General features: G+C 45.7%; 1 protein-coding gene across 1 annotated transcript in view; it reads right to left on the bottom strand.

Annotated features, from left to right (window-relative positions):
* Nucleotides 1-2260: 2260 nt before the first annotated feature.
* The window catches only part of LOC126106227 (organic solute transporter subunit alpha-like), a 55647-nt gene continuing 39147 nt past the window's right edge, over nucleotides 2261-18760 (bottom strand). Inside the window, exons 3-4 of the mRNA XM_049912455.1 lie at nucleotides 7605-7851; nucleotides 2261-2508 (exon numbers count right to left, since the gene is read on the bottom strand). Of these exons, the coding sequence (XP_049768412.1) occupies nucleotides 2261-2508; nucleotides 7605-7851 (495 nt within the window). The remainder of the gene's footprint in view (nucleotides 2509-7604; nucleotides 7852-18760) is intronic.

The following is an 18760-nucleotide window of genomic DNA, read 5'->3' on the forward strand; positions in this document are numbered from 1 at the left end:
ACATCCGACCGCGCACGCGTTGCCAACGTACCCAACACGCCACGGTCACGCGACAACACGATCTGTCACCGGAGTTCACGTCTTCTCTGCAACGTTGACGGGTAGTGACCGCTCTTACATGTTAGGCGTCTCCTTTTAAACTCCAGTGTTGAAACGGAGGATTTGATGAATCTTGTTAACGTTCCACCAAGGCGAAATGAACAGCAACTACTCGTGGGGCGATTCTGTATACAACCAACACGCGGGGAGCTCTTCCGTCAACTCGACCCGCTCGTTACACACAACCGACATACACTCCTGGAAATGGAAAAAAGAACACATTGACACCGGTGTGTCAGACCCACCATACTTGCTCCGGACACTGCGAGAGGGCTGTACAAGCAATGATCACACGCACGGCACAGCGGACACACCAGGAACCGCGGTGTTGGCCGTCGAATGGCGCTAGCTGCGCAGCATTTGTGCACCGCCGCCGTCAGTGTCAGCCAGTTTGCCGTGGCATACGGAGCTCCATCGCAGTCTTTAACACTGGTAGCATGCCGCGACAGCGTGGACGTGAACAGTATGTGCCGTTGACGGACTTTGAGCGAGGGCGTATAGTGGGCATGCGGGAGGCCGGGTGGACGTACCGCCGAATTGCTCAACACGTGGGGCATGAGGTCTCCACAGTACATCGATGTTGTCGCCAGTGGTCGGCGGAAGGTGCACGTGCCCGTCGACCTGGGACCGGACCGCAGCGACGCACGGATGCACGCCAAGACCGTAGGATCCTACGCAGTGCCGTAGGGGGACCGCACCGCCACTTCCCAGCAAATTAGGGACAATGTTGCTCCTGGGGTATCGGCGAGGACCATTCACAACCGTCTCCATGAAGCTGGGCTACGGTCCCGCACACCGTTAGGCCGTCTTCCGCTCACGCCCCAACATCGTGCAGCCCGCCTCCAGTGGTGTCGCGACAGGCGTGAATGGAGGGACGAATGGAGACGTGTCGTCTTCAGCGATGAGAGTCGCTTCTGCCTTGGTGCCAATGATGGTCGTATGCGTGTTTGGCGCCGTGCAGGTGAGCGCCACAATCAGGACTGCATACGACCGAGGCACACAGGGCCAACACCCGGCATCATGGTGTGGGGAGCGATCTCCTACACTGGCCGTACACGTCGAGGGGACACTGAATAGTGCACGGTACATCCAAACCGTCATCGAACCCATCGTTCTACCATTCCTAGACCGGCAAGGGAACTTGCTGTTCCAACAGGACAATGCACGTCCGCATGTATCCCGTGCCACCCAACGTGCTCTAGAAGGTGTAAGTCAACTACCCTGGCCAGCAAGATCTCCGGATCTGTCCCCCATTGAGCATGTTTGGGACTGGATGAAGCGTCGTCTCACGCGGTCTGCACGTCCAGCACGAACGCTGGTCCAACTGAGGCGCCAGGTGGAAATGGCATGGCAAGCCGTTCCACAGGACTACATCCAGCATCTCTACGATCGTCTCCATGGGAGAATAGCAGCCTGCATTGCTGCGAAAGGTGGATATACACTGTACTAGTGCCGACATTGTGCATGCTCTGTTGCCTGTGTCTACGTGCCTGTGGTTCTGTCAGTGTGATCATGTGATGTATCTGACCCCAGGAATGTGTCAATAAAGTTTCCCCTTCCTGGGACAATGAATTCACGGTGTTCTTATTTCAATTTCCAGGAGTGTACATCACGTGGCGACTCGGTACAACCGACCACGCCTGCTTCAGGCTGGGGAGCTACACTGCCCTCCCGTGTCCACCACACTCTCTCTGCGCGCAACGCCCCTACTTCCGCGCCACCGCACGAAGTTACCACCGGTCAAAGATCTCACTTCCTCCATAGCAGTTTCCCGGATAGCAGAGGGAAAAGACAACCAAGCAGCCACTTAACGACAGACGACATATCAAACAAACATGTCAGGGGAAGAAAAGGAAAACCAATGCAATCCAAACACAAGGTGTAGCACGAGTCGATACACGGCTCACCAAGAATTCAGATGTTCCCATTCCGTGACCAATCCGACAGATACTACTAATGGAGGCAGGGACGAGAAATGTGAGCTATCAAATCGCCAAACTGGAGACAACTGAAGAGACTTACACAAAGTAGCCAAGGGCAACTTGGTCTAAAACTGACAAACACACGTGAACGGTTTCATCAGATGGTGGAGGTCTTTGTGCTTTTCTGAGCAGTATTCTACATATCTGCTTCCTGTTGTTCCAAAAGATATTAGGCTGGATCACGTGACGATGGTGATTGAGTTGACTGGGCGATCTCTGGCGCGCTGCAGCCCGTTGTGATGGCCCGGCTGTGTGGTGACCACAGCACTGGCGACTTCCGGTCCGCCGCCGGCCTCCGCACCAGACTGTGCGTCTCCTCGTGGCTGGTACCCTAGCGTCACCACCGGCGTAGACTCGCGGCAGTACAGCCTGCGGGCCCATAGGCTCAGGAGCACCAGCTCCAACAGCAGCAGACACGACAGCGTCACTGGAAGCAAACACATTGCACATCAAGGAGTGTAACGGCTGCAGTACGAATGATGATCCACATGCGTATCTGTGGCACTCTGTAGTACAGAATTCAATAAAAGTTTATCGGCCCGAAGTAGTAATGTGTAACTTACTTTTTGAAGTCCCTTCGTATAAAGGTAAATGGGGGCGAGAACCAGACAGTGGTCGCTGAAGATGGAAGTAAATAGGAATATAAAATAGGGGAGGAAGGTTTATCTTTTTAGCAAGAGTAATACAACGCAGATTTCAGACTACCTAACAGATCAAAACGAAAATTTCAGTTTCGACACTGACAATGTTGAGTGTTCATTGAAAAAGTTCAAGGCAATCGTAAAATGCGTTTTAGACAGGTTCGTGCCGAGTAAAACTGTGAGGGACGGTAAAAACCCACCGAAACGCAAATATCGATAGCATATGGAAAAGACAACCAAGCAGCCACTTAATGACTGACAACACATCAAACAAACATGTCAGGGGAAGAAAAGGAAAACCAATGCAATCTAAAGGCAAGGAGTAGCACGAGTCGATACACGGTTCAGCACGCTACTTCCCACCACGACCTAGCACAGAAACAGTCTGTTCTTAGGACCTTGGTTGATCAATATGAAACCGTCTCAGACGCCGAAAACCAGGGTGGGGCGGGGGGGGGGGGGGGAGGGGCGACAGAGCCACTTACGTAAAGTTTTCGAGGAAGACGGTTAGTCAGCCGCTGTGGCGAAGCGGCAAGGGGTTCTAGACGCTTCAGTCCGGAACGACGCGACTGCTACGGTACTCAGTCTAGGGTACCCATAGTGCTTAGAGCCATTTCAACCATTTGAAGACGGTTAAGCGGCAGAAAAATTTCGCAAGCAGTTTCATCTAAGCTACGAAAGCAGGCCTCCGAAGAAGATACGAAGAAAATTGCGTTTTTCCTCTTCTGTGGATCAGTAACAAGTAAAACGCGTTTTAGACAGTTACGTGCCGAGTAAAACTGTGAGGGACGGGAAAAACCCACCGTGGTTCAACAACAAAGGTAGGAAACTACTGCGAAAGCAAAGAGAGCATCACTGCAAGTTTAAACGCAGCCAAAATCTCTCAGACAAACAGAAGCTAAACGATGTCAAAGTTAGGGTAAGGAGGGCTATCCGTGAAGCGTTCAGTGAATTCAAAAGTAAAATCCTAGGAAGTTCTGGTCTTACGTTAAATCAGGAAGTGGCTCGAAACAGCATATCCAGACACTCTGGGATGATGGTGGCATTGAAACAGAGGATGACACGCGTAAAGCTGAAATACTAAACACCTTTTTCCGAAGCTGTTTCACAGAGAAAGACCGCACTGCAGTTCCTTCTCTAAATCCTCGCACAAACGAAAAAATGGCTGACATCCAAATAAATGTACAACGAATAGAAAAGCAACTGGAATCACTCAGGAGAGGAACGTCCACTGGACCTGACGGGATACCAATTCGATTCTACGCAGAGTACGCGAAAGAACTTGCCCCCCTTCAAACAGCCGTGTACCGCAAGTCTCTAGAGGAACGGAAGGTTCCAAATGATTGGAAAAGAGCACAGGTAGTCCCAGCCTTCAAGAAGGGTCTTCGAGGAGATGCGCAAAACTATAGACCTATATCTCTGACATCGATCTGTTGTAGAATTTTAGAACATGTTTTTTGCTCGCGTATCATGTCATTTCTAGAAACCCAGAATCTACTCTGTAGGAATCAACATGGATTCCGGAAACAGCGATCGTGTGAGACCCAACTCGCTTTATTTGTTCATGAGACACAGAAAATATTAGCTACAGGCTCCCAGGTAGATGCCATTTTCCTTGACTTCCGGAAGGCGTTCGATACAGTTCCGCACTGTCGCCTGATAAACAAAGTAAGAGCCTACGGAATATCAGACCAGCTGTGTGGCTGGATTGAAGAGTTTTTAGCAAACAGAACACAGCATGTTGTTCTCAATGGAGAGACGTCTACAGACGTTAAAGTAACCTCTGGCGTGCCACAGGGGAGTGTTATGGGACCATTGCTTTTCACAATATATATAAATGACGTAGTAGATAGTGTCGGAAGTTCCATGCGGCTTTTCGCGGATGATGCTGTAGTATACAGAGAAGTTGCAGCATTAGACAACTGTAGCGAAATGCAGGAAGATCTGCAGCGGATAGGCAGTTGGTGCAGGGAGTGGCAACTGACCCTTAACATAGACAAATGTAATGTATTGAGAATACATAGAAAGAAGGATCCTTTATTGTATGATTATATGATAGCAGAACAAACACTAGTAGCAGTTACTTCTGTAAAATATCTGGGAGTATGCGATCGGAACGATTTGAAGTGGAATGATCATATAAAATTAATTGTTGGTAAGGCGGGTGCCAGGTTGAGATTCATTGGGAGAGTCCTTAGAAAATGTAGTCCATCAACGAAGGAGGTGGCTTACAAAACACTCGTTCGACCTATACTTGAGTATTGCTCATCAGTGTGGGATCCGTACCAGGTCTGGTTGACGGAGGAGATAGAGAAGATCCAAAGAAGAGCGGCGCGTTTCGTCACAGTGTTATTTGGTAAGCGTGATAGCGTTACGGAGATGTTTAGCAAACTCAAGTGGCAGACTCTGCAAGAGAGGCGCTCTGTATCGCGGTGTAGCTTGCTGTCCAGGTTCCGAAAGGGTGCGTTTTTGGATGAGGTATCGAATATATTGCTTCCCCCTACTTATAACTCCCGAGGAGATCACGAATGTAAAATTAAGCTGCAATCGAAAGAATGTGGGATGTTATTGTGTGTTTCATGAACATAACGAATATCTGAATGAAGGAATCATAACCATAACGAAAGTGTCTAAGCATACTTTAGTCCGATTAATCGTGCTTAAATCATGTGGATAGAAACGTGAAATAGGGAGAAATTAAAGTGTTTCGTATTTTTATAAAAGCCAATAAATTGTTCATAATTCATGTGGGCAGAAACGATAAACTGAGAAACTAAAGTTCGAAGTAATTCCGAATGTAGCTCGAAATATTAAACCATATAGTTCCATTCAATTTTGCCTTCATGTAGTAAATCAACTAAGAACAATGAACAGTGCAGATTCAAGACGCACACAACAGTCGATGTATACAGAATGCACACAACAGTCGATAGGACAACTCGCGAAACTCATGATGACGCGTGTCTACGTCACGTTGACGTAAGGCTCTGCTCACCTAGCGTGAAATGAATGCTACACTTTAACGCACAGGCAGCTTTCATTTGTCAAGATTGTAAGCAGGACGCCATTAAGCGCTGCTTATAAAGAAAGGTGTGTGAACTTGTGATTATTCGATTTTTAAATATAGTTATTTCATGAGAAGTCGCTTGTTATTATTAGAAAGCTGCATGGTATTTTACCATTTAATTCAGACATTTTCAGCTTTTTAAGTGGTGTTCGTGGTGAAGGGCTGCGACACGGCGGAAGGAGCCGCCGCAGCGGCAGATTCAAATCTGATAATAAGGGCAGCCATACCGCAATGAGCGGGCAGGTAGAAAAGTGAATTTAAAGTTGTGTCTTAGAGCAGTTCGAGATTGGAGTACAAAGCAGCAGATTTTACCTTGTGTTTCGCAGGCGGACGCGGGCTACTGATGTTGTAAACTTTAACAGAGTTAAAGTTAAAATACATTACTGGCCATTAAATTTGCTACACCAAGAAGAAATGCAGATGATAAACGGGTATTCATTGGACAAATATATCATACTAGAACTGACATGTGATTACATTTTCACGAAATTTGGGTGCATATATCCTGAGAAATCAGTACCCGGAACAACCACCCCTGGCCGTAATAACAGCCTTGATACGCCTAGGCACGGAGTCAAACAGAGCTTGGATGACATGTACAGATACAGCTGCCCATGCAGCTTCAACACGATACCACAGTTCATTGAGAGTAGTGACTGGCGTATTGTGACGAGCCAGTTACTCGGCCACCATTGACCAGACGTTTTCCGTTGGTGAGAGATCTGGTGAATGTGCTGGCCAGTGTAGGAGTCGACCACTTTCTGTAACCAGAAACGCCCGTACAGGACCTGCAACATGCGGTCGTGCATTAACCTGCTGAAATGTAGGGTTTCGCAGGGATCCAATGAAGGGTACAGCCACGGGTCGTAACACATGTGAAATGTAACGTCCACTGTTCGAAGTGTCGTGAATGCGAACAAGAGGCGACCGAGGCGTAACCAACGGCACCCCGTACCATCACGCTGTGTGATACACCAGTATGGCGATGTCGAATACACGCTTCCAACGTGCGTTCACCGTGATGTCGCCAAACACGGATGCGACGATCATGATGCTGTAAACAGAACCTGATTCATCCGAAAAAATGACGTTTTGCCATTCGTGCACCCACGTTCGTCGTTGAGTACACCATCGCAGGCGCTCCTGTCTGTGATGCAGCGTCAAGGGTAACCCGAGCCATGATCTCAGAGTTGATAGTCCATGCTGCTGCAAACGTCGTCGGACTGTTCGTGCAGATGGTTGTTGTCTTGCAAACGTCCCCATCTGTTGACTCAGGGATCGAGAGGTGGCTGCACGATCCCTTACAGCCATGTTGATGAGATGCCTGTAATCTCGACTGCTAGTGATACGAGGCCGTTGGGATCAGCACGGCGTTCCGTATTACCCTCCTGAACCCACCGATTCCATATTCTGCTAACAGTCATTGGATCTCGACCAATGCGAGCAGCAATGCCGCGATACGATAAACGCAATCGTGATACGCTACAATACGACCTTTATCAAAGTCGGAAACGTGATGGTACGCATTTGTCCTCCTTACACGAGGCATCACAACAAGGTTTCACCAGGCAACGCCGATCAACTGCTGTTTGTGTATGAGAAATCGGTCGGAAACTTCCCTCATGTCAGCACGTTGTAGGTGTCGCCACCGGCGCCAACCTTGTGTGAATGCTCTGTACCACAGCATCTTCTTCCTGTCGGTTAAATTTGGGGTCTGAAGCACGTCATCTCCGTGGTGTAGAAATTTTAATGGCCAGTAGTGTACACGTGGCAATAAGCAGTTGAGTATCCAAGCGTGTTGTACACTTCACTCACAGTTGCTCCACAGAGTGGGCGTCAGCGGCGCGGTGCAGGGCAGGTAGTCTGTGACGGTGTCGCCGATGATGGACAGCAGGGCGTGCAGCCCGACGTGGGTCTGCAGCGCCGCGAACTTGGACTTGGGGTGGAAGTCCTCGGAGACACTGTTGAGCATCTCACTCAACATGCTGGTGCCCCAGGCGGCCAGCAGAATGGACACGAGGAACAGCACCTGCATCCAGGTGTTCACCACCTCCAGGGCTTCCTGGAAACAAAGGGACACATCAGTGCATCACCCTATGTGGTTTTATTTGATGTGTGTGTGTGTGTGGGTGTGTTGTGTGTGTGTGTAGTCACCTTGTCAAAACTGGGTGTGAGAGCTGGGCGTGCTCCTTCATATACACACTGCCAGAAAAAAAACTCAACACCTACATCTACATCTACATTTATACTCCGCAAGTTACCCAACGGTGTGTGGCGGAGGGCACTTTACGTGCCACTGTCATTACTTCCCTTTCCTGTTCCACTCGCGTATAGTTCGCGAGAAGAACGACTGCCGGAAAGTCTCCGGGCGCGCTCGATTCTCTCTGGTTTCACATTCGTGATCTCTTCTGGAGATATAAGTAGGGGAAGCAATATATTCGATACCTCATCCAGAAACGAACCCTCTCGAAACCTGGACAGCAAGCTACACCGCGATGCAGAGCGCCTCTCTTGCAGAGTCTGCCACTTGAGTTTGCTAAACATCTCCGTAACGCTATCACGCTTACCAAATAACCCTGTGACGAAACGCGCCGCTCTTCTTTGGATATTCTCTATCTCCTCCGTAAACCCGACCTGGTACGGATCCCACACTGATGAGCAATACTCAAGTATAGGTCGGACGAGTGTTTTGTAAGCCACCTCCTTTGTTGATGGACTACATTTTCTAAGGACTCTCCCAATGAATCTCAACCTGGCACCCGCCTTACCAACAATTAATTTTATATGATCATTCCACTTCAAACCGTTCCGCACGCATACTCTTAGATATTTTACAGAAGTAACTGCTACCAGTGTTTGATCCGCTATCATATAATCATACAATAAAGGATCTTTCTTTCTATGTATTCGCAATACATTACATTTGTCTATGTTAAGGGTCAGTTGCCACTCCCTGCACCAACTGCCTATCCACTGCAGATCTTCCTGCATTTCGCTGCAGTTTTCTAATGCTGCAACTTCTCTGTATACTACTGCATCATCCGCGAAAAGCCGCATGGAACTTCCGACACTATCTACTAAGTCATTTATATATATTGTGAAAAGCAATAGTCCCATAACGCTCCCCTGTGGTACGCCAGAGGTTACTGTAACGTCTGTAGACGTCTCTCCATTGAGAACAACACGCTGTGTTCTGTTTGCTAAAAACTCTTCAATCCAGCCACATCGAGAACAGTGTAATTTTACTGACAACTGAGGTGATAGATATTTCATCATACACTGAAGCGCTAAAGTAACTGGTATAGGCATGCTTATTCAAATACAGATATATGTAAACAAGCAGAATACGGCGCTGCGACAGGCAAAGCCTGTATAAGACAACAAGTGTCTGTTGCAGTTGTTAGATCGGTTACTTCTGCTACAGTGGCACGTTCTCAAGACTTAAGTTAGTGTGAACGTGGTGTTGGCGCACGAGCGATGGGACACAGCATCTCCGAAGTAGCGATAAAGTGGATATTTTCCCATACGACAATTTCGCGAGTGTACCGTGAATATCAGGAACCCGGTGAAACATCAAATTTCCGACATCGCTGCGGCCGAGGAAAGATCTTGCCAGAACGGGACCAACGACAACTGAAGAGAATTGTTCAACGTGTCAGAAGTACAACTCCTCCGCAAATTTTTACTATTAAAAACAGTCTTGATCACGATTTATATTTATTAAAGTGACCGGTTTCGACCACTGCTGTGGTCATCTTCAGACCTACAAGTAGTATACAAAAGTTTAATTAGAGGGCTACATACATTAAAGAAAATACATAAAGTTATAAAGCTATAAAACGATGAATTACCATTGAGTAGGAAGCTCTTTCTGCTGGAGAATCACTACTGGAGAAACCAGTGCACGTTTTACTACACTCCTGGAAATTGAAATAAGAACACCGTGAATTCATTGTCCCTGGAAGGGGAAACTTTATTGACACATTCCTGGGGTCAGATACATCACATGATCACACTGACAGAACCACAGGCACATAGACACAGGCAACAGAGCATGCACAATGTCGGCACTAGTACAGTGTATATCCACCTTTCGCAGCAATGCAGGCTGCTATTCTCCCATGGAGACGATCGTAGAGATGCTGGATGTAGTCCTGTGGAACGACTTGCCATGCCATTTCCACCTGGCGCCTCAGTTGGACCAGCGTTCGTGCTGGACGTGCAGACCGCGTGAGACGACGCTTCATCCAGTCCCAAACATGCTCAATGGCGGACAGATCCGGAGATCTTGCTGGCCAGGGTAGTTGACTTACACCTTCTAGAGCACGTTGGGTGGCACGGGATACATGCGGACGTGCATTGTCCTGTTGGAACAGCAAGTTCCCTTGCCGGTCTAGGAATGGTAGAACGATGGGTTCGATGACGGTTTGGATGTACCGTGCACTATTCAGTGTCCCCTTGACGATCACCAGTGGTGTACGGCCAGTGTAGGAGATCGCTCCCCACACCATGATGCCAGGTGTTGGCCCTGTGTGCCTCGATCGTATGCAGTCCTGATTGTGGCGTTCACCTGCACGGCGCCAAACACGCATACGACCATCATTGGCACCAAGGCAGAAGCGACTCTCATCGCTGAAGACGACACGTCTCCATTCGTCCCTCCATTCACGCCTGTCGCGACACCACTGGAGGCGGGCTGCACGATGTTGGAGCGTGAGCGGAAGACGGCCTAACGGTGTGCGGGACCGTAGCCCAGCTTCATGGAGATGGTTGCGAATGGTCCTCGCCGATACCCCAGGAGCAACAGTGATCCTAATTTGCTGGGAAGTGGCGGTGCGGTTCCCTACGGCACTGCGTAGGATCCTACGGTCTTGGCGTGCATCCGTGCGTCGCTGCGGTCCGGTCCCAGGTCGACGGGCACGTGCACCTTCCGCCGACCACTGGCGACAACATCGATGTACTGTGGAGACCTCACGCCCCACGTGTTGAGCAATTCGGCGGTACGTCCACCCGGCCTCCCGCATGCCCACTATACGCCCTCGCTCAAACTCCGTCAACTGCACATACGGTTCACGTCCACGCTGTCGCGGCATGCTACCAGTGTTAAAGACTGCGATGGAGCTCTCCGTATGCCACGGCAAACTGGCTGACACTGACGGCGGCGGTACACAAATGCTGCGCAGCTAGCGCCATTCGACGGCCAACACCGCGGTTCCTGGTGTGTCCGCTGTGCCGTGCGTGTGATCATTGCTTGTACAGCCCTCTCGCAGTGTCCGGAGCAAGTATGGTGGGTCTGACACACCGGTCTCAATGTGTTCTTTTTTCCATTTCCAGGAGTGTATATGTAATAGAGGCTCCGCCCATGATGTGATTACTAACCAATGAGTTATAAGTCGAATAACAATGTAAAATTTCTTAGTTAATAGAACATTGTCAAGAAAAAAAATAAACACACACTAAACTTACCTTATTAAACAGCTATTGTCAATTAAGAAGCGTTAAAAATATTTAAATATGTAAGATAAAAGAACTTCGGTTTGGCAGTACATGGGTTGCCCTTTCAAGGCCTGTTAGTGAACCATTTGGAACCACTGGTTGCCATGGTGAAGTTGGACGCCGTTCCAAAGATGTGGCAGCAAGCTTCTTTCCACTGAAGTTGTTGTAAAGTCGATAGGCGAACTAGTGGTTGCCATGGTGAGGACAAACGCCAGTGCAAAGATGTAGCAGAAGGCTTCTTTCTAACGAAGTGGAATGGCGAAGACTGTCACGTCAGACGATGTATTACTGTGCAGCAACATGTCTTTATTGAAACGATTTTAGGGAGTAGGCTGCAATATTCTTTAGCTGACATGTATACTACATGCTGCACAAATACGATACGAAGTAGTTGTCCATATTTATGAAATATTGTCTATAAAGTTCGTATGTAGATTGTATTTTTTATTATTTTTTTAATTACATGTGACAATTTTTAAAAGGCATTGGTATTCCTCAAGTTGTATGCCAGTCTTATAAACAAATAAAAAAAATAAAAAATGGAAGGAATTTAAAATTATAATACTATGAGCCGTAAGAAAAAGGATGTGAATTAGCAACATGCAGTCTAAAAGCGTAAGCAAATATTCTAAAACAGATAGTCAGTCATAAAATAATGTTTGGTGAAATAAAATTACAAAGTAAAGATAAAATATTTCTTAAAGCCTTAATAAATTTTAAAAAAAGGACAGAAGACTGAACATTCTAAAGCAGATCATCGAAAAGCTCAAAGAAATGTTTGTCTTTGAACTGAAGTTGTTCGTTTAAAACAGATAACAGATTACTTTTGTGAAGTGAAAAGATTTCAATTTCTTCCGCAAATTGCTGCAGATTTCAATGCTGGGCCATCAACAAGTGTCAGCGTGCGAACCATTCAACTAAGCATCATCGACATGGGATTTCGGAACCGAAGGCCCACTCTCGTATACCCTTGATGCTTGCACGACATAAAGCTTTACGCCCGTCAACATCGAAGATGGACTGTTGATAACTGGAAACATGTTGCCTAGTCGGACGAGTCTCGTTTGAAACTGCATCGAGCGGATGGACGTGTACGAGTATGGAGACAACCTCATGAATCCATGGACCCTGCATGTCAGTAGGGGACTGTTCAAGCTGGTGGAGGCTCTGTAATGGTACGAGGCGTGTGCAGTTGGAGTGATACGGGACGCATCATACGTTTAGATACGGCTCTGACAGGTGACACGGGCGTCAGCATCCTGTCTGATCACCTGCATCCATTCGTGTGCATTGTGCATTCCGACGGGCTTGGGCAATTCCAGCAGGATAATGCGATACCCCACTCGCCCAGAATTGCTACAGAGTGTTTTCAGGAACAGTACTCTGAGTTCAGACACTTCCGCGGGCCTCCAAACTCCGCAGATACTAATATTATTGACCACATCTGGGATGCCTTGCAACGAGCTGTTCAGAAGAGACTTCCACCCGCCTCACCTCTCGTACTGTTTCGGATTTATGGACAGCCCTGCAGGATTCGTGGTGTCAGTTCCCGCCAGCACTACTTCAGACATTAAGGGCCTCCGGAAAGGCCCAAAATCATGAAAAGTTCACTTTTTACTTTTTTGCGTTTTCTGAATCTGCAGACTATTACCTTTTAATAGATATATAATTTATTCAATTCCGAAGACTACAACTATTTTTAAATTTTTTTTTGAAAAGTGTTCTACATGGGCGTGACCCGCTGTGGCGCTGTTAAACTGCTGTCAAATGGTGTTATTATTAACGTCCGTGTTCATCAGGTACATTTTAGTGATGTGAGATAAAGTATGTGTTGTGGCTAACCTGTGATGGTTCAATATATATCGCTGGTGTGATTGTCGATTGTTTCATGTTTATTTACTCTGTCGTTATCTCGAAAATATTCGTAATTAATTCTGTTTCTTGAGTCTCTGTTTTGTTGAAGTATAATAATGAGTAAAAGTAAAGGCTATTAGGCAAAATACACAAAGTGTCGACGAAATGAAGAAGGCTGTTTGGGCTCTTTTTTTTCATACTTCTTCAACCGATGAAAATCCCCAACATAGCTTGTGTCCCAAAGAAGAAGACAGTTGGTGTAAATATAACAAAGGATTGCTAACTGGTGAAGTATACACTCATAAGCATAGTCTGCCTCATGCAATAATGGAGGTAATAAAACCTATTTTCAGAGACTTAGCAGCACCTAAACTGTTGAAAAAGTGTATTCACGGAAAAACTCAAAACCCCAATGAAAGTGTAAATAGTGTTATATGGTCGAGAATCCCCAAGACTGTATTTGTTGGAATAGAAACACTTCACTTTGGTGTGTATGATGCTGTTGCGACTTTCAATTATTGCAACATTGTAAGGTGCAAGGTATTTATAAATATGGGAATGAAGATAGGTTCTAACATGGTACGAGCGATGCTTGCTTTAGACAAGGAACGCCTTCGGGCTGCAGACAGGGCTGTAAAGAGTCTGGAAATACAAGCAAGAGTAAACAGGAGGAGGAACAAGAGGAAGCTAGAGGAGGAGTTTGCAGAGGATGAAGATAATCCATCCTATGGAGCTGGAATGCACTAAAAAGTTAATCCAATCTTTGTCGCTCGATTCCCAAAACTTTTATTTTCTCATACTAATTACATGTTTTCTAAGGATCTTCCAAACATATTTGTTTCAAACTTTCAGTAAATGTACACAGTACCTTCTGCATAATTTAACACAGCCTTTTTCCAAAAAACTGTATATTTTTGAATATATAAATAAAAAATTGCAAAAAAATGTTGTGAATTTTTATTACAATTGAAAAAAAATCATCTTTAATAACTGAACTAAAATTTTGTAAAATCCCTGTGTTAAGTTGTAGCCCATATTCCAATAAATATTCTGTAAAAAGTTCAACTTCCTAACTCAAATATTTTGTGAGGAAAGATGTAATTTATAAGCGTTATTTTAACATTGCAAGTATAGGGCGTTCCGGAGCCCCTTAATCGAGTCCTTGCAACGTCGTATTGCGGCACCCCTGCGTGCTCGCGGGGGCCTTACACGATATTAGGCAAGTGTACCAGTTTCTTTGGCTATTCAGTGTAGTAGAGCACAAGATAATAAGACTCGTGTGTTATCTAATGGGGCAGCACACAGTGGAGGCAGGGTCGCAGCACTGAGGGCAGTAGACACACGCTGGCCAGCTTGTGTCCGAGAGACTGTTTACCAGGTGGCCGACCCGCTACTCTGGCAGAATCTAAACACACTCAGCTCAGCAAAGAACTTGGAAGAGCAGTTGAACGGAATGGACAGTGCCGTGAAAGGAGGATATGATATGAAAATCAACAACAGCAAAACGAGGATAGTGGAATGTGAGCGGACGATTTGGATGGGATTCGGTTAATGAAAAGGGGACATACAGTTCAAGGTTTATTTCCCCAAAACAATTAGTTGTAATGAATTACACTGCGGCTTACAAATTACAGTGACACAAACAATCAAAGTGCTATATGAGGTAATAAAATTGTGAAATGTGAACAGAGAAACCTATTTGTGTCATTTGAATCACTGCCAAACAAACTTTACAATTTGATACTTTGACAAATAATCATTGTGCATTAAACTACATACTTTCACCTAATAGAGTTAAATTTTTAAATGTGAAGCACAAATGTATTGCTTTAAAACAAGCGTTCTGTGCATAGTGTTGTGGAATGGCGAAAAAAACCGCAAATTGGCGTTCATAAGAAGAAGAACAACACCAAAAATGCAACAGGAGCGTAATATGTAGGAAATTGTCCACGCAACCTGCCACTGATGATGCCTTGCAGAAAATAAAGGCGAAACGCGTATGGCACTAAAATTGTGTTTTATTCAGTTGCTGTCAGACGGTCCATAAATAAAAATTATTAATATACCGTAATATTGCGCGCAACTGAGGAAGACAGGACTATAAAAGTTGAAGATGTCAATACAGCTATGTCAAGCATTCCCTGTCAACGTGTACAACAGGTTCAAGAAAATACAAATGTATAATTTACAATTAAATTTTCAGTTGAAGTTACTCCTTCCTATACCTTCTTTCAAAGAGTGATAAAATTTCTAACAGTTATCTCAATTAAAAATGCCCTAAAATCCTTAAGACAACAACACGTACATGACTAAATATATGTACGGCAAAGCACAACATCAACAGCGCAAAACACATTCAAACTCTCGCCAACATGGGCCGCTTGCCGGTCAAAACAGCAGCGGGCAAACTTACATAGGTAATAACACAGGCCCCCTAGCAGTCTTGCCAAAATCAGTTTACACGAACGAGGAAGAAGGGGGGGGGGGGGACACAATAAATACCATACGAAAGTGCACTTGCCAAACCTACTACTAAAAATACAGTATAAAAGGATCTCAATTAATGACAAAATTCGGGATAGGCCCGGCAATATTGTACCTGAGCGCTAATAGCGAAAATAAGGTTGACAGATACCAAGGTCTGACATCATCTTAGGGCTAACTGGCGCAACAATTAAATAAGAGTTAAAGAACAACCAAATGGCAATGCCAAAGAATTTAAATAGGATTAAGTACACACGAGGCTAAAATCAATTGCTAGCACCTTGGGCATCGTCTTAGGATTAATTGACACTACAAATAAATAAACGTAACAGAACAGGCAAATGAGAATGCCCAGCAATTTAAATAAAAATAAGTAAGCACAAGGCTAAAAGCAATTGCTAGCAACTTAACAAGCACACATAAAAATATCAGACTGCTGCCACATCGCAAAACGGAACAGGCGCGCGCGCAGTCCCCAGCAAGCCAGGAAACCAACAACACTCACTCCAGCAACCGAGCCAGCCTGACCGCAGTAATTTCAACTCAGAATCAGGGCGCGTGAGGACAACGGTCCCACGTAAAACACACACTGCCAAATAATTCCCACCAACAGATACGGCTGCCCCCCGGGCGGGAAAACGGGGGCGACGACCGGGTACACACCACCAGAAAACTCGACACCTAGACTCCGGCCAAAACGAAATCACGCAGAAAACATAAACAACAGCTGCAGTAAGGTGAAACGAACCCCGCCACGCAGACCGGACAGAGCAAACACACGGAAAGCCTGCCCTGCACAATACCACCAGCTCGGTGCGAATCCAACTGCCGAGCCGAGCGCGCGCGGTCCCCCGCGAAAAACGCTCCAGAGGGCAGCAGCCGCCTCAGCGCCTGCGCAGGCCGAACCAGACGGAAACAGAAATACAAGTCGCTATCGATAGTGCCGGATACGCAACGCGCCAGAGAAATGGCACAGAATCTAGTCGAATTAAGTCGGGTGATGCTGAGGGAATTAGATTAGGAAATGAGACACTTAAGTTAGTAAAGGAGTTTTGCTATTTGGGGAACAAAATAACGGATGATGGTCGAAGTAGAGAGGATATAAAATGTAGACTGGCAATGGCAAGGAAAGTGTTTCTGAAGAAGAGAAATTTGTTAACATCGAGTATAGGAGTATAGATTTAAGTGTCAGGGAGTCGTTTCTGAAAGTATTTGTATGGAGTGTAGCCATGTATGGAAGTGAAACATGGACGATAAATAGTTTGGACAAGAAGAGAAAAGAAGCTTTCGAAATGTGGTGCTACAGAAGAATGCTGTAGATGGGTAGATCACATAACTAATGAGGAGGTATTGAATAGAATTGGGGAGGAGTTTGTGGCACAACTTGTCAAGAAGAAGGGATCGGTTGGTAGGGCATGTTCTGAGGCATCAGGGGATCACGAATTTAGCATTGTAGGGCAGCGTGGAGGGTAAAAAACGTAGAGGGACACCAAGACATGAATACGCTAAGCAGATTCAGGAGGGTGTAAGTTGCAGTAAGTACTGGGAGATGAAGAAGCTTGCACAGGATAGAGTAGCATGGAGAGCTGCATCAAACCAGTCTCAGGACTGAAGACCACAACAACAACAATGTCAGCTATCCTGTGATCTTTCTCAAACAATGTTAGGTAAAATATTCGGTGAATAATTTTCATTCTATCGTAGCTCATAACAAAAGTCATGGAATACTTCTAATAACATCTCTGGCCTCCTCTTGTTCAGCATAGTGTACCAACACGACGTAACATGGACTCTACAAGTCGTTGGAAGTCCCCAGCGGAAATACTGAGCCAGCTGCCTCTACAGCCGTCCATAATTTCCAAAGTGTTGCCGAAATAGTATGTTGTGGACGAATTGCTCTATCGATTGCGTCCCAAAAAACGATCGATAGGATTCATGTCGGGCGATCTGGGCAGCCAAATTTTTCGCTTGGATTGACTAAAATGTTCTTCAAACCAGTCACAAACAATTGTGGCCTGGTGACTCGACTTGTAAACTCATTATATCTTAATCAAAAAGTTTCAATTAAAGTGAGAGGAGAAAGCACAAACTGGATCGGGCTAGAAAAAGGAGCAAGACAAGGATGCTGTCTATCACCTACTCTTTTCAACCTCTACTTGGAAAATGTGATTGACCGATGCTCATTAGATGACTAAGGCGTAGAAATTGGAGGAAGAAGAGTAGAGTGTTTGAGGTTTGCTGATGACATGGTCCTTCTAGCCACAGGGGAAAAAGAATTACAGGATTTGGTGGACACCATTGAAACTAACGGAAAAAAATATGAAATGAAAATTAACACAAATAAAACAAAATTAGTGGCAGTAGGAGGAAATTAGGAAATAAAAATTATGCTGAATGCAGAAATACTAAAACAGGAGCAAAATTTTAAGTATCTTGGAAGCAGGATAGACACCGACTGGAACTGCACCACAGAAATTAAAACAAGGATAGCAATGGCAAAAGAGGCGTTTTATAAGAAAAGGAGAACTTTCTGCAGCGGTCTGGAGAGAGAACTCAGGAAGAGACTCATAAAATGTCTTGTGTGGAGTGTTCTTCTATATGGCGCTGAAACATGGACTATGAGGAAGAAAGACAGAGAAAGGCTGGAGGCTTTTGAGATCTGGACATGGCGGAGGATGGAAAGAATAAGTTGGATGGACAGAATAAAAAATGAAGAGATATTTAGAAGAGTGGGAGAAAAAAGACAGTTACTAGATGTAATAAAGAGAAGAAAAAGAAATTGGATTGGGCGTATATTAACAAAGAATTACGGACTGATGAAAACAGTTTTAGAAGGTTACGTAGAAGGGGAAAGGAAGCGAGGAAGGAAGAGATTCCAGATACTGGATGACATGATGGACGGTACAACATACAGCAGCATTAAGAAGAAAGCAATGGATGGCAGAAAATGGAGAGGCAAAGGACCTGCTAATATAGCAGATAACTGATGATGATGATGATGATGATGATGATGACTTGACGCACTGTCATCCACAAGAATTCCATCATTGTTTGGGCTGCAGATGGCCTCCAAACAGCCGAACATAATCATTTCCAGTCAACGATCAGTTCCGTTCGACCAGATGATCCAATAAATT

This window comes from Schistocerca cancellata, chromosome 10, assembly GCF_023864275.1.
Source record: "Schistocerca cancellata isolate TAMUIC-IGC-003103 chromosome 10, iqSchCanc2.1, whole genome shotgun sequence".
NCBI classification, from domain to species: domain Eukaryota; kingdom Metazoa; phylum Arthropoda; class Insecta; order Orthoptera; family Acrididae; genus Schistocerca; species Schistocerca cancellata.